Source organism: Amblyraja radiata, chromosome 20 (assembly GCF_010909765.2).
Source record: "Amblyraja radiata isolate CabotCenter1 chromosome 20, sAmbRad1.1.pri, whole genome shotgun sequence".
In the NCBI taxonomy this organism is placed as follows: Eukaryota; Metazoa; Chordata; class Chondrichthyes; order Rajiformes; family Rajidae; genus Amblyraja; species Amblyraja radiata.
The window spans coordinates 40,757,423-40,774,073 of NC_045975.1; the positions used below are offsets into that span (position 1 = coordinate 40,757,423).

The 16,651-nt window shown below is 47.2% G+C and overlaps 1 protein-coding gene and 1 long non-coding RNA gene across 3 annotated transcripts in view; one reads left to right on the forward strand and one right to left on the reverse strand.

The window, feature by feature from the left end:
• The window catches only part of LOC116984335 (2-oxoglutarate-dependent dioxygenase htyE-like), a 37,832-nt gene extending 21,988 nt beyond the window's left edge, over window positions 1-15,844 (reverse strand). The window contains exons 1-2 of one of the 2 annotated variants that reach the window (XM_033038472.1): window positions 15,715-15,844; window positions 15,315-15,501 (exon numbers count right to left, since the gene is read on the reverse strand). In XM_033038472.1, the coding sequence (XP_032894363.1) occupies window positions 15,315-15,467 (153 nt within the window). In that variant the 5' untranslated portion in view covers window positions 15,468-15,501; window positions 15,715-15,844. The remainder of the gene's footprint in view (window positions 1-15,314; window positions 15,502-15,714) is intronic. The other variant, XM_033038471.1, reaches the window with a different exon arrangement.
• Window positions 163-14,127, forward strand: LOC116984336. Its single transcript, XR_004414991.1, has 3 exons — window positions 163-369; window positions 5,890-5,892; window positions 14,116-14,127. It is a non-coding gene; the product is annotated as an uncharacterized LOC116984336 (long non-coding RNA).
• Window positions 15,845-16,651: the final 807 nt, after the last annotated feature.

The following is a 16,651-nucleotide window of genomic DNA, read 5'->3' on the forward strand; positions in this document are numbered from 1 at the left end:
TCATTCATATTGTTCTTGCCTATGAATGAGCTAATGGTTACTTTGTTGTGTCTCACAGTTAAACCCCTGTCTCACGGTGCGAGTTGACCCACGAGTGACCCCGAGTTTAAAACAAATTAAACTTGTGGTAATCAACTACGATTAACGTAGCGGGAACGTCGGAACTCGTGGACGCAATTTAGCGACCCGTGACGCTAACGGCAGGTACACGTGAAACTTGATAACTCTTGAACATTTTCAAACATGTTAAAAGTTTTCCACAAGTCAAATTTACTGTTGAAGTTAAAAATTGAAACATTTAAACTCGTTGTAATAACTTGGTGGCACGTGAGTTAAACTTAGTGACTCTTGCGTCTACCGTGTTAACTCGTGGGCACTCTGAAGTCGGCAGCTGGACAGAGAAAAAAAAGGTGAGTCAAAAAAAGGTGATTTTTCCTCTAAGTTACACTTGAATGTAATATTCCTTTCATCATACAACACAAATTTGATGAAGTGGCACATCTTGATTCTCACAATCATTTGTTAGAGTAATGCCCCTGTCCCACTTAGGAAACCTGAACGGAAACCTCTGGAGACTTTGCGCTCCACCCAAGGCTTCCGTGCGGTTCCCGGAGGTTTTTGTCAGTCTCCCTACCTGCTTCCACTACCTGCAACCTCCGGCAACCACCTGCAACCTCCGGAAACCGCACGGAAACCTTGGGTGGGACGCAAAGTCTCCAGAGGTTTCCGTTCAGATTTCTTAAGTGGGAAAGGGGCATAACTCAGGTGCCTCATATGCTGTGTAGATCAGAAAATAAGACAAACAGCACGGTGAATGTGAAACAAAGTCTTTATTCATCTTGTTCAATATAAAAAATGCTTTTTTGCACATATTGAGAAAAGGAGCACCACAGCAAACAACACAGTGGTCTGATAAAAGGGCTTCTCAAACATGCAAATCAACAAATGAAGCACAAATAAGTATTTCCAGTATATACTCTCATTCAGCTGAGAAATTAAGCACAAGCCTAAATTCAGGCAATAAAAGAGGCAATGTAAAGCACTCAATGGCAAGTTTTGAGATTAACCATCAGATAGCAGATGCATGATAACCACTTTTTAAAGAAAAGACAGATGCAATGAAATTACTTACACTAAAATAAAAAAGAAATCCACACAAAGTTAAATAAAACAAAGTCATTTTTACCATGTGATGATTTTTCAACACGTCGGTAGATGTTGTTGGTACAAGAGTAACTCGGGAGACGAACTTGGAACATTGCAGAAATGACAAGTAAACGGCAAACTTAGTCATACCCATGGGAACTCGGTTAAACTCTTGATCATAAACTTGGAATTTCATACACAACCAGGAGTCTTTCACTCGGGGTCACTCGTGGGTCAACTCGCACCGTGAGACAGGGCCATTAATCTCATCTGCCCAGAATTTCCACTTTAAAGGAAATTACATGAAATTCTTGAAATTCTGGTTGTCTTCGGGAAATTTTAGGGATTTATTTGGAAAATAGCGCTATGGCCACAGCGCTATGGGTCACAGACTGTTCGGGAAAATTCTCGTACAACAATGAGTCTTTGGAATTCTCTTTCTAAGTGGAAGTTGAGTTTTTGATTATTTTTCAGGCAGTGGTAGAATTCTGGATAAGCCTAGTGGTGAAAAGTTACCAGTGGGATTGGCCATGATGTTACAGAACGGTGGGTCGATTCGAAGAGCTGAGAGGGAGAGAGAGGAGAGGGAGGGGTGAAGAGATGGAGAAGCAGGGCAGGATTTACGTATAGGGAGGTTTCATGGCAGTCGGGTCACGACCCATGACCCGTACTGTTGCTACGCTACTCCAAATGGATTACACGAGGTACTGCAGGAGGGCACTTATCATTGTTTCCAGCGTAGCGGGCCCGTTAAAACCCGCTGAAATTGTCAATTTTTGCGCTGTAAATAATTATGGAAATCGGGATAAGCGTGAGAGACATTTAGCCTACTTCAGAATTCCAAAAGTGAGGAGAAATGACGGTAGATAGAAACGAGAGCTGAAGGGACAACAACAGCCAGAGTGCTTGGCGAACATTGGCCGTTTGCTCACTGCATTTCATCAAGTAAGGCATTATTTGTGTTTTTTCTTGATTCCTTTGGCATCTAAAAAGTTTCGGAAGTGATAAATCTGGCTGTAATTTTTTTAATCGCCCATGGTTCTCGTGGGTTTTTACATCAAAATGAAAATGCATCTAAAGAAAAATTTACAGCCAGATCTATCACTTCTGAGAATTTTTAGATACCAAAGGAATCAAGAAAAACACAAATAATGCCTTCCTTGATGAGATGCAGTGAGCAAACTTACCCCGACTCCCACAATTTTTTTCAGCGCAACAAATCAACATTTTGGCGGTTTTTAACAGGTAGGAAAGTACGCGTTCCTAGCATTAATAACATATACCGGAAGTGACGGATGTCTTCCAGTTGGATTTAGCGGCTCCGTGCGTCGAGCCCTATGACCCAGTGACCTTCCGTGCAACCCCCCTATAGGCTTCATAGTCTTAAGCCTGGGGCCTCAAGATCTAGGGGGGCCTCGCAGAGCCGGATTTACCACTAGGCTTCATAGGCTGAAGGCTAGGACTTCGAAATCTAGGGGGCCTCCGGCCAAGGCAGGGCAACTGCCGTTCAACTCTGGGCGGGCCCCCCTCTCTATCTCTCTCTCTCTCTCTGTCACTTTCCGTCTCCGCCCGCCATCCGTATCTGTGCTCCACTCGCTCCTCATCCGCTGGCACGGCAGGCCGCCTTGCACTGCTACGGCCAGAAAATCCTCCCCCCCTACACATGCGCACAACCACGGCCAGCACATCTTCGGCCGCCCTGCACATGCGCACTGCCACGGCAACTGGTCGGCGCTGGGCACTTTCTCCCTCACTTTGAATTGTGGGAGATCTGGCCGCCATTGCTGCCGCATCGCCGCAACCGCTGAAAACCAACGCATCACTCCCTGACCCTGGGGTTGGAGTGGAGTAACACTTGCTTCTGGTTTCCTGGTCCTCCTAAAATATTCTAAATGGAATTTAAACTGGAGGTGATGGAGGGCTGAACAATAACAGCCTATTGCATTTTATCTGTGTATTTATTGTGTATATATATGGTCTATGGTATATAAACACACTGAACTTTTATCTCCTGTATTGTATTATGTTTACATATTCTGTTGTGCTGCAGCAAGCAAGAATTTAATTGTCCTATCTGGGATACATGACAATAAAAGTCTCTTGATTCTTGACTTGGACTTAAGCAAAAAATGGTTCTTGGGGAAAAAGGAGCTACCTTAAATTTAGTTGCGTCTGGTTGGGTAACTATGGGAGGATGAAGACTATTCCATGCTTTAATTGTGCGGGGGAACTCCATGGAGCAGCCAGCAACTCTGGATAGTAGAAATTGGGTGACGTTTCGGGTAGAGGCCCTTCTTTAAACTCCCTCTGGTTTTAGTGTTTTTAGTTTAATTTAAAGATACAGCATGGAAACAGGCCCTTCGGCCCATGCCAACCACCAATCACCCGTACACTAGTTCTATCCCACACATTAGCGGAGTAAGTCAAGAGTCAAGAGTTTTATCCTCACGTCCCAGTTATAGCAATGAAATCCTTACTTGCAGCAGCACAATAGAATATGTAAACATAGTACACTGTAAACAATGTTATAAACGAGAAAACAAAATGGTGTATATTTATTAATGAATATATAACTATAATCTATATTACTAAAAGTAAGATCCTGACCGCTTTTGACTCGCTGTGCTTTGATTTCCGAGAGAACGCCGCCACCTACGGCTGTCATTTTTGGCCACCTCGCTCAGAGCCCCCCTCTGCCAGACTGGACTGGAGGATTTTTCCTATGGCTGTAAAATCAGAGATATATTAATGTTTTTTTTAATTCACCGTTCTCTCTGCTGCTCCCGCTGGCGGCAGGGGGGAAGGACTATAAAACCCAGAAGTATCGTGCCTCACTCAGTCTCTGCCAGACGGAGGAAGCGCGAGGGTCACAGCTCTCTGAGCTGCGAATAACACTAAACACTACTCCACAGTGAGTCCCCGGGATGGGGTTTTCAGCAAATGTGTTTTGTGGGCTTGCTAAGTTTTTTTGCCCATTTGGCTTTTTAAAGTGCTTTCAGCAAACGAATGTCTTTTGTTGGCTTGCTAAGTGTTTTTTCCCTAGTTGGCTTTTTAAAGTGCTTTCAGCAAATGAATGTCTTTTGTTGGCTTGCTAAGTGATTTTGCCCTAATTGGTTTTTTAAAGTGCTTTCAGCAAACAAATGTCTTTTGTTGGCTTGCTAAGTGTTTTTGCTCCAATTGGCTCTTTGAAGTGCTTTCAGCAAACGAATGTCTTTTGTTGGCTTGCTAAGTGTTTTTGCCCTAATTGGCTTTTTAAAGTGCTTTCAGCAAACAAATGTCTTTTGTTGGCTTGCTAAGTGTTTTTGCCCTAATTGGCTTTTTAAACTGCTTTCAGCAAATGAATGTCTTTTGTTGGCTTGCTAAGTGTTTTTGCCCTAATTGGCTTTTTAAAGTGCTTTCAGCAAACAAATGTCTTTTGTTGGCTTGCGAAGTGTTTTTGCTCCAATTGGCTCTTTGAAGTGCTTTCAGCAAACAAATGTCTTTTGTTGGCTTGCTAAGTGTTTTTGCCCTAATTGGCTTTTTAAAGTGCTTTCAGCAAACAAATGTCATTTGTTGGCTTGCTAAGTGTTTTTGTCCCAATTGGCTTTTTTAAAGTGCTTTCAGCAAACGAATGTATTTTGTTGGCTTGCTAAGTGTTTTTGCCCAGTTGGCTATTTAAAGTGCTTTCAGCAAACGAATGTGCCTTGTTAGCTTGCTAAGTGTTTTTGCCCTATTGGCTTGGCTTTTAAATGGCTTGCTTGCCATCGGATGGATAAAGCGTGAATAAACATTTTATTAGATCAGAACTGTGTTTAATTTCAAAATTGGCGCTCATTCTGTGATTTTCACTTAGTTGCAAGATGGCGCCGATGATCCGGTTAGTGGCATGCTGGCGCTGAGTGCGTCATTTTCGGTTCGTGGCAAGAAGTGAGAGAGTGACGTCAAGATGGTGCTGAGTGCAGGCGCCGTTGAATAATTCAAGAGAGCTGACTGCTCTGTCTATGGTGAGTGTGTTTCTTGGATGTTATTTAAAGCACATTTTTGCTTCAGCAGGAGCCTTGACAGGAGGCTTTAAACATTCGTTTTACACATTGTATATTCACCATGTTCTGAAGTTGCTTGGAATTTTAGTAGTGTGTGTGTGTGTGTGTGTGTGTGTGTGTGTGTGTGTGTGTGTGTGTGTGTGTGTGTGTGTGTGTGTGTGTGTGTGTGTGTGTGTGTGTGTGTGTGTGTGTGTGTGGGGGTGTGTGTGGGGGTGTGTGGGTGTGGGGGTGGGGGTGTGCGGGTGTGGGGGTGTGCGGGTGTGGGGGTGTGCGGGTGTGCGGGTGTGCGGGTGTGCGGGTGTGCGGGTGTGCGTGTGTGCGGGTGTGCGTGTGTGCGGGTGTGCGTGTGTGCGGGTGTGCGTGTGTGCGGGTGTGCGTGTGTGCGTGTGTGCGTGTGTGCGTGTGTGCGTGTGATTTGTTTGTTGTTTTCCTTAAGAATACTGAGATCAACGATCCTCGACAATTATGGGATCACTTCAAAAATTCAATGTCTGAAGATTATCTTGAAGGAGAACAGATAACAATGAATGATCCTAATATCGTGATTGAAGAGAAGCATCATGATCAGGCTCTGTTGTATATTCAAGACAAGCTTGAGAATTACAACAAAACAATGGAATTCTTTAATTTGCCACACTCAAGAAATGGAAGGATGCACCTTGATGGTGACAATCTAGAATTGCTGCAGGAATTGCAATACGATAGAAATGAACAACAGCAGTTTGTTGAGCAGAATGAGCCTCTGCTGAATGATGAGCAGAGAGCAGTGTATGACCAGGTGTGCAACTCCTTGAAAAGGAATCTCCCTTGAATGTTTTTCATTGATGCACCAGGAAGAACAGGAAAAACATTTATCACCAATTTGATCCTCTCCAAAGTTAGAGGTTAAGGTGATGTGGCTATTGCTGTAGCATCCTCTGGGATAGCAGCTCCATTAATGCCTGGTGGAAGAACTGCACATTCTTGATTCAAGACACCCATCCAAGTGGCTGAGGATACATTCTGAAACATCGAGAAGAACTCTAAGATGGCACATTTCATGAGGCAAGTGAAAGTCTTTGTTTGGGATCAATGTCCAATTAGGCGAGAAAGCTTTGAAGTGGTGGACAGAACTCTTCAAAATGTCTGCAGCAACACCAAGCCTTTTGGCAGCATTCTTATCGTTTGTTGTGGCGATTTTTGACAGCTACTTGCTGTGGTGAAAAGGAGAAATGATGCTGATGGAGAAAATGCCTGCATCGAGAAATCCTACTTGTGGAGACTTTTCACCAAGTTTCAATTGCACACAAATATGTGATTGACAGAGGGAGAAGGTGACTATTCTCAATTTTTGTTGAAAGTTGGAGAAGACAAGATTTTAAAGAATGAAGACTATGAAATTGAAATCCCACAAGACATGCTTCTATCAGCAGAAACACTGGAGGATTGTATTGATTTCATCTATCCCACATTTGACAATCCTGCAGAATTATTCTCCAACAATTGTATCTTGGTTCCTCACAACGATACCATGAGAAGCATCAATTCTACATGCATCAGGCGCTTCCCTGGAATCATTAAGGAGTACTTTTCTTTCAATGCTGTCACTGACGGAACTCATGATACTCACTTCCCAACAGAATTCCTCGATTCACTCGAGCTCTCTGGATTACCACCACACAAATTGGAGTTGAAAAAAGGATCTCCAATCATATTAATGAGAAACTTGGAACAGCCAAAGCTATGCAATGGAACGAGGATGGTTGTGGAAGAGCTACACAATAATCTGATCGTTGCAAGAATCAACATGGGAGCCTTCAAAGATGACATTGTTCTCATTCGTAGGATAGCACTCATTTTGACAGAAGGTGAAGACATTCCCCTTCAACTGACGCTATTCCCCATTGAATCAAGTTTTGCTATGACGATCCCTAAAGCACAAGGACAAACAATGCAGAAAGTGTTGATCTACCTCGACAAACTGGTATTTCAGCATGGACAACTATATGTGGCTCTTAGCCGAGGAAAGATGAAGGGAAATGTCAAAGTTTTCCTGAAGGATGGAACATCGACCAAGAATGTTGTCATTAAAAGTGTGCTTCGTTGAATGATGACTTCTGAGATAAATTCTCAGATTTTCTTTCTTAAAATTTGACCGCTGAATTTCTCTATATTAAAATTGTCTCTTTTTATCAACAGGAAACAGTCATCAAGAGGCAGTGAGCAGCAGAACACAACAAGAGACATAACAAGAAATAACTTAATAATTGTCATCTTTAACATTTAAATTGTTCTTATATTTTAAGAGTCATTCACATTTTAAACTTTAATAAATCCTTTTTGCACTTTTGATGCCTGTGTGTTCTTCATCACAATGGGAACCTAATAGGCAGAAATGGCTGCTCTGTGGGAGAGCCACTAAGAGTGCATGGGGGGAGGTTGTGGGGAGATGCACTGAATGTGTGGTGGGGAGGGGAATGGCAAGGAGCAGAGTGGGGGGGGGGGGGGTGAAGGGAGAAGGGGTGACTGAGTGAACTGCCAGCGTACCAGGCATGAGTGACTGCATTGCCAGCCCACGAGCTGTAATTGAACTGCCAGCCCACCAGCCATGAGTAAGTGAACTGCCAGCCCACCAGCCATAAGTGACTGAACTGCCAGCCCAATAATCCATTCAGTCCACCCTCTCCCCCTTCTCTCTCACAGTCTGTCACCTGTTTTGGACAGAATTTCTGGCAGTTTCTCAGCTGCCAGCCTGCCAAGTCCGAGTGACTGTACTGCGAGGCCTCAGTGACTGAGCTGCCTGGCCTCAGTGATTGAGCTGCCAGCCCAATAATTCATTCGACCCACTACTCCATACTAGCCCTCTGGAAACCAGTACCTTCAGACCACAACACCCATACTAGTGCAACAGAAAGCCCCCCCCCCCCCCCCCACCCACCCCACTGGCCAGCAATATTGGAATTGGTGGAGAGGTGGAATATTGCGTTGGGTGACCAGCCCTCCCGTGTGATGCTGGGACCTAACGGGTCCCACTTAATATAGTAACTATAAATATATATATATGTGTGTGTGCGTGCATGCGTGCGTGCGTGCGTGTGTGAGAGAGAGATGTTAGGTGTGGGAGGACACAAGAAAGGAAGAGGCAGAGACAGTAGGCTGTGGAAGAACTGAGACTGGGAGGGGAAGGAGGGAGAAAGCAAGGACTACCTGAAATTACAGAAGCCAATGTTCATACCGCTGGGGTGTAAACTACCCAAGCAAATATGAGGCGCTGCTCCTTCAATATACGGTGGGCCTCACTCTGGCCATGGAGGAGGCCCAGGACAGAAAGGTCGAGTTCAGAATGGGAAGGGGAGTTGAAGTGTTGAGCCACCGGGAGATCAGATTGGTTATTGCGAACTGAGTGGAGGTGTTGTGCGAAGCAATCGCCAAGCCTGCGCTTGGTCTCACCAAAGTTGATCATACGCTGAATAATCCAACCACATTTTTGTTTGGAAGGGTAAAGAAATAATAGTAATTTCATTCATTACAATGTGTAAAAAGTTGAGATACTGTATTAAAATGTTGCTGCATGTCGGATGGCACAATGGGCTAAGTGTTCGGCTGGCAACCGGAAGGCAGCTGGTTCGAATCCCGCTTGGAGTGCATACTGTCGTTGTGTCCTTGGGCAAGACACTTCACCCACCTTTGCCTGTGTGTGAATGTGTGTGAGTAATTGGTGGTGGTCGGAGGGGCCGTAGGCGCAGATTGGCAGCCACGCTTCCGTCAGTCTGCCCCAGTGCAGCTGTGGCTACAGAAGTAGCTTACCACCACCGAGTGTGACTGAGGAGTGAATGAATAATGCGATGTAAAGCGCCTTGAGTATTAGAAAGGCGCTATAAAAATCCCATCCATTATTATTATTATTATTGTGGGATATATCATGTCTTGATTGGTGAATATGTTTAGTTTGTGACTTTATTTGAAGCAGAAATAATATGTGAATGTTTCATTGAGCATAATTCCGACTGGTAACTACGCACTTAGTCCAAGCACATTATTGCACGCGTAATGCAAGCCGTCTTAAATGGCCACCTAAACTGTCATTTGGCAACTTCAAAAGCTGCCTAGGTTGCCCAGCTGACACCAAAGAAGAAAAATTAAGTGAGATCCCTGTGTAGATGATATATGCATGTGACCCTTAATATAGTCACCTCATCACTACTAACCACTCCCCATATCTCAAGTATAATTACAACCTCCCCACCCACATATCGCTCTCTAGTTTCCGTGACAGACCACGTACAGCTAGTGCTCTCTGTAATGCCACAGTATGAATAAAAGAAGTAAAGTCACAGTGTGTCGACAACACATCTTTACATGGTGTCAAACCTCTTACCCTTGCGCCTCATGTTTATCGGTTGTTTGTTTAATTTTGCCCCAGTTTTCTGTTACCCCCTCTTTTTTCCTCGTTATGGCCACTTCTTGCTGCAAACCCGACGTGCTCGTTTTCGATGCGGACATTGCCCATCGATGGGATGTCTTTAGACGTGACTTCGACCACTATGTCACAATCGCTCATCCTGCCGCTACTCCAGCCGTCCAAGCTTCTTTACTACTTAACCTGGCTGGTCCCGATGCCCTGGCTCAGTCAGACTTCTTCGTCTACGCTGCGGGTGAATCTGTTCGGGACCCGGTATGTTTATTGGCTACGTTTACCGCTATTTGCGACATTCCGACTAATTGCATTTTAGAACGTTTCAAACTGTTCGGGTGGCGTCAGCACCCTGGTGAATCTGCTGAGAACTATGTTGCTGCGCTGCGACACCTGACCAGACGGTGCCGCCTTGACACGCTGACCCCCAAGGAGCTGACCAGGGACCTTCTGGTTTACGGTCTCCGCGATGAAAAGCTCAGGGCTGAACTTTTGCGCAAGCCCGACCTGTCTTTTAACGAGGCTATGCATGCCTGCCGTTTAGCCGAAGCCGTCACTTCGGCAGTGTCACCGGCTGATCAGGACATTAACTTTGCCAGCGTTACCCGCCCTCGGCAGAACCCTACCCCGCCACGACCCCCGAGGTCCGGCACTGCACCGGACGTACCCAGCAAAGGTGCCCCAATTGTAACTTTGCCACTCATCAGTACAATGTATGCCCTGCTTTGGGCAAGACGTGCAATTACTGCAAGAAACTAAACCATTTTTCTGCTGCCTGTCGTTCCCGTGGGAAGCCTCCTGCTGCTCCAAGGCGTATGTTAAACAACTTGGAGCAAACTGATAGCGAGCTCGGTTCCCAGTACCATCTCAACGAATTCCCTGTATCTGAATCTGGGTCCTCTCAGGGGGAGACCAGTATTTTTTCTGTGTTGGATGCACCTGCAGTGATAACGGGCCCTTCAGTTCGTGTAACTGTGAACAACTCGACCTTCACCGCTAAGTTAGATACCAGAGCTGTTGCGAATGTTATGTCAACAAACCTCTTCAAAATGATAAGGACTAATGAGCAAGTTACTTCTGATCGCTCCACTTTGCATGCATATGGGGGAGGGGTTCTTGTTCCTGTGGGAAAGGCAACTCTGCGCTGCAAGATACTGAACACCTCTCGGCCCCTCACTTTCTATCTTCTCGATTCCAACTGCATAACCCTGTTGGGCATCCAAGCATGCCAGGACCTGGGCCTGGTCTCCTTCCGCCGTGATATCCACAAGGTGCAAGCCCTAATGGACCCGTTGACTGAATATCCTGACCGCTTTGATGATGAGCTGGGCAAGCTGCCCTACAACTACAAGATTGTCGTCGACCGCAAGTTTGAGCCAGTGGTCCGTGCGCCACACCGTGTCTCCTTCGCCATGAAGGACAAAGTAGAATCGACGCTGCACAGCATGGTAAAAATGGGCATCCTAAAGGCGGTCAGCGAACCCACCAAGTGGGTCTCCACAGATCGAGAAGGAGCTACTGGCCGTGGTGTTTGCCTGCTCCAAATTCAAGGACTATATACTATGCAACACCTTCACCATTGAAACAGATCACCAGCCACTTGTCACCATCCTCAACAAGTCGATCCATGTTGCCTCATCCCGACTGCAGCGCATGTGCTGCAGCTCCAGCGTTTCACTTTCAACGTCGTTTTCCGAAAAGGCAAAGACATGTTCGTGGCCGACACGCTATCCCGCGCCCCGCTAACATCCACCGATCGCCACCCCTATGAAATGTCTGACCTGATGGTGCTCAATGTCAATATTGTCCCTTCACAGCAGATGAAGTCCCTGGTCGAGCACACTGCCGATGATCCTGCCCTGCAACAGCTTGCTGCCATCATCCAGCGGGGCTGGCCCGACCGTCGTTCCGCTCTGCCGGCTGGTGCCGTGCCCTACTTCCTGGTCCGTGATGAGCTCGTACTCCACGACGGCGTGGTTGTGAAAGGACACAAGGTAGTAGTGCCTGCTGCTCTGCACGACCACTATTTTCAGGCCGCTCATAACGGTCATCCTGGGGCCGAAGCCACCTTGTCTCACGCCCAAAGCCAGTTCTGCTGGCCTGGTATGGCTCAATACATCTGGGAGAGGGTCTCCTCGTGTTCCACCTGCAACAGCCTCGCCCCCCACCAGCAACGACAGCCGCTTCTGCAGCAGCCTGCACCTGAACTGCCCAGGATGGCGGTTGCCACTGACATTTTCGAGTGGCGAGGCAAACACTTCCTGGTACTTGTCGACTCCTAGTCCAACTGGTTCGAGGTCGACCAGCTGCATTCCCTCACCTCTTCGGCCATTGTCGATAAGCTGCGCCGCCATTTCTCTACCTTTGGCACACCGGCCAGCCTGCAGTCGGACAACAGCAGCCAGTTCACTAGCTCCGAGTTTCGGGCTTTCGCAACCAGCTGGAACTTCCGCCACTTCACCAGCAGCCCTGAGTACCCGCAAAGCAACGGTCTGGCCGAGCGCGCCGTTTGCAGTGCAAAGAACTTACTGGAACAATGTCGTTTGTCCAACTCTGACTTCTTTCTAGCCCTCCTCAACCTTCGCAACATATCCCGTGACCCTGCCATGGGCTCCCCTGCTCAGCGGCTCATGTCTTGCACTACCAGACCTCCGATCCCGGTGGCCCAGCGCTCACTCATCCCCTCTGTCCTCAAGCCCGCTGCTGTTCAGGAGCGCATTGCCTTTAAGTGCGATGTTCAGAAACGCTCCCATGACAAGTCCTGCCGCCCCCTGCCGCGCCTTTACCCCAGTCAGGTTGTTCGCATTCAGACCCCCACCGGTCACTCCCGGCTCGCTACCGTAGTCCCCTCTGCTGGGTCGCCTCGGTCCTATCTCGTCGACCATGCAGGAACCATCTACCGCCGGTCCCGCCAACATCTGCAGCTCGTCAATGAGCCGCGACCACCACCCGCAGATCCTTTTGCTCCCCTGCTGAAGTTTCAGCTTCCAGGCGATGCTCGGCCCGTCGCTCCTCGCATGCCACGGTCTCTACCCTCACAGCTCTATCCATCCGATCCTCCTCCGGTTCTCCCTCCCTCGCCTGCCCGCGCGCAGTCCACTGCGAGCCCCGCATCCCCTCCTGCCCTTCTGCCCTTGTCTTCTCCGTCCCCTCCCGGCTCCCCTGTTCCAGTTCGGCCGTCTGCACCTGTTGCCGTACTGCCTCCACTTGTTCCTGCAGGGAGGGAAGATGGCGAGATGCGAACCCGGTCGGGACGTGTTGTCAAGCCGCCTGTCCGCTATGGCGATTTTGCTTAACCATTTCTAGCGCATGAGACGTGGTCACCCTGTCACTACTTTGTTTGTCTTTCATTTCCAAGGGGAAGGATGTAGATGATATATGCATGTGACCCTTAATATAGTTACCTCATCACTACTAACCACTCCCCATATCACAAGTATAATTACAACCTCCCAGTGCTCTCTGTAATGCCACAGTATGAATAAAAGAAGTAAAGTCACAGTGTGTCGATAACACATCTTTACACCCTGCAAGGTGTATAATATTTTTGACACTGTCATAGGCCTTTCTTACATATGCTGTCACAATGCACTGTAGTCTCTAAACAACCCTTCTGTAATTTTCCTTGCTCTCCATTTCAGAATAATAGTGTTTAAGCCAATAACTCGACGTTAGCAGTGGCAATAAAAAATAAAAAAAATTAATTAAAAAAAAATAAAAAAAATAAAAGTGCAGCTTTCCAGCGCCTTATCTCATTGGCCACGCTCGGCTGAAAATTGGTATGACCATCTTCCTCTAGTTGTGGGGGTGGGGGATTGGGAGGGACCTCACGTGGAACAGCTTAGGGCCTCACTTCTTCTAAATCCGCCCCTGGGGAAAGGAGGGAGAGGGGAATGAGAGTAGGAGAGAGGGAGAAGGAGGGAGAGAGGGAGGAGGGAGGGAGAGAAGGCGAGAGAGAGAGAGGGGGAGCGAGAGAAAGAGGGAGGGGAAAAAGGAAGGGAGAGAGAGGGGAGGAAGAGAGAGGGAGGGAAAGGGGGAAGGAGGGAGGGAGAGAAAGAGGGAGGGAGAGAGGGAGGGAGGGAGGGAGGGAGAGAGCAGATTCTGAGACACATGAGAGCAGGTTGTAAAAACGAAGACAACAAAAGGTGTTGGAGGCAAGGAAAGCTGCCTTGCATAACACTCTGCAAGCAAGTAACAGAAGCAGGCAGCTACGGTGTAGTTACATAGATCTGTTTTGCCTTGTTCTTCTTTGTGTTGTTAACGTGTTCCCGCGAAAAAAACCCAACAACAAATAGCACGCAGGAAGCAGTTTTGAAAATTTCAGGAAATACCATCAAATTCCAGGAAATTTGGGCTTCTATTTAAGGAAAACAAATGTTGAGGTGTAGAAGCAATGCCTCTGCCTGCATGTGATCAATATCCCTCCATATGCACTTCTTCGCACTTTAAACAGTTACATTTTTAAGGATGTTATATGCAAGACATTTTCTATATAAATAATGAGTTATCTTCCCAGAATAGGAAGCAAATGCATTTTCACACTAAGTGCTGGAGTAACTCAGCGGGTCAGGCAGCATCTCTGATGAACATGGACAGGTGACGTTTAGGGTGCTACAGTATCTGTCACCTATCCATGTTCTCCATGGATGCCGCCTGACCTGCAGTTACTCCAGCACTTTGTGTCTTTTGCTCAGAATACCAACATCTGCAGTTCCATGTGTACGCAAATACAGTTCATGTGAATATAATATAGTATAAATGAATATTGTGCCTGTAATGCAGATGCTAGTTAGCAGAGTCAGGTTGCTCCCAGAATGGACAGTCCGCAGATTAGAACAGAGTTCAGATCCTGTGGGCCGTCTGTCGGTGGGAAATGAGCGTCCACACAGTGTGTGCGGGACAAGGTCACATAGACAGGGGTGAGTGCGAAGGCATGGGGAGAGTGTCTGGCAGCCGGCCACACTGACAGCGTGAGAGATCGGGGGAGTACGTCCAGTGCTCACAGCCTCTTGGGGGAGGGAGTGGAACGTGGGGAGTGAAAGCACACACAAACTCCCCATCACATCTGGGAGCTGCCAGCAAACCCACCCCCATCATCCTGCCCTTCCCCCATGCACTGACCCTCATGTACGGACTGTCCATGTGTCAGGCCTTAGTGACCCTGGCAGGAAATGTCTTTAAATTACATCACATATTAGTTTGCAGCAGCTATTACTAGCATTGGGGCAGCACAGTGGAGCAGCAGGTCACAGTGGCAGCCTCACATCCCCAGACACCCGCCGTTCCATCTTCACATTGGGTGCTGTCTGTGTGGAGTTTGCACGTTTGCCCTGTGACCGCGTGGGTTTCCTCTGGGTGCTCCAGTTTCCTCCCACATCCCAAAGACGTGTAGGTTTGTTGGTTGATCTGTAAATTACCCCTAATGTGTAGGGAGTGGATGAGAAAGTGAGATACGCATAGAGCTACAGAGGCCGCGGAACATTTTTGAAGGTGGGGGGGCTGAGCGATCACTGATCATCGGCCTCGGGGGTACCTGGTGAGGGAGCAGAGCGGGTTAGGAAGTATTTCGGGTTATGAAGCATGTGTCGCCAAAAAAGTGGAGGGCTGCAGCCCCCCGGTTCCGCGGCCCATGAGCTGGTGTGAACGGGCGATCGATGATTGCTGTGAACTCGGTGGGCTGAAGGGCCTGTTTCTATACTGTTTTTCTATATAAAACTAAATATATATAACGGGATATTAAAGTGCGTGCATACTTGCTCATCTTTGATGCCGGTGTTTTTGAGGTACACAAATCCAAGTTCACTGAATGCCCGTCCGATCTCTGTGGATAATCGTTTCATTTCATGGGCTGAAGGTACAGCTTCACCCAAGGCAAATGAGCCAAAGTCAACCACAGCGACACTCATCTTCTTCCAACGATTCTGGCCTCGTAAGGACGTCCTGTAACACAGGGCCGCGTGAATTATTCAACCTGATTCTAACTGGCACCAACATAGTCAAAGACAGTTCTCTTTATTTATCTTTATAGATTAGACCTTTAGACTAGAGGGATACAGAGTGGAAACAGGACCTTCGTCCTGCCCCATCCGTGCTGACCAGCGATCAACAGTATAGTAACATTATCCTACACATTAAGAACAATTCACAACTTACCAAAGCCAAGTAACCTACAAACTCGCAAGTCTTTGGAGTGTGGGAGGAAACCGGAGCACCCGGAGAAAACTAATGCAGTGCCAGGGAGAACATACGAACTCCGTACAGACAGCACTCAGAGTCAGCATTGAACCAGCGTCTCTGGCACTGTAAGGCAGCAACTCTGCTGCTGTGTCACTGTGCCGCCCCTTATCCACTGGAGGTCAATGTGCACAAGTTTAAAGAGTAACATGAAGTTAATTTTTTACACAAAAAGGCCAAAAGGGCTGGAGGATGTGGCGGATTTTCGGCAACTATGGCAGGGCTTGAATGCCATCACCTCTTGCAAGGCAAAACCAGGAGGCAGCTCAAGTGACAGCGAAGCATCACCCCCTGTCGAGCTCAATGCTTTCTTCACATGTTTTGATGGGGAGAATACTTGATGTGCCTTCCCAAGCCCCCATGGTATTACAGTCACAGTCACAGAGGCCAACGTCCAAAGATCCTTCAGGGGGGGTGAACCCTCAGAAAGCGTCTGGACCTGATGGTATAGCCGGGCAAGTTCTCAAAAACTGTGCAGGTCAACTGGCTGGAGTTTTTGTGGACATTTTCATCCTCTCATGACTGAGTTCTGAGGTTTGGACTTTGTCTCTGGCGCTAACATGCTGAGAACTATATCCTGCACTCTGTATCTTCCCATTTCCTCTACCAATTGGACTTGATTGGATTTATGTGTAGTATTATCTGATCTGTTTGGATAGGATTCAAAACAAAGCTTTTCACTGTACCTCGGAATTAGCACAGAAGAGGATTGAGGCCTGGGATTGATGAGCCATGGTCATAGACAATGAGCGACAGGTTGGTGGGCTGTGCAACCTATTAATGCTGCTGTTATTTTGAGTTCTCCTTTAGGACAACAAAAAAGCCCCAATATTAGAAATAAAAAGCCTGAAGTTCC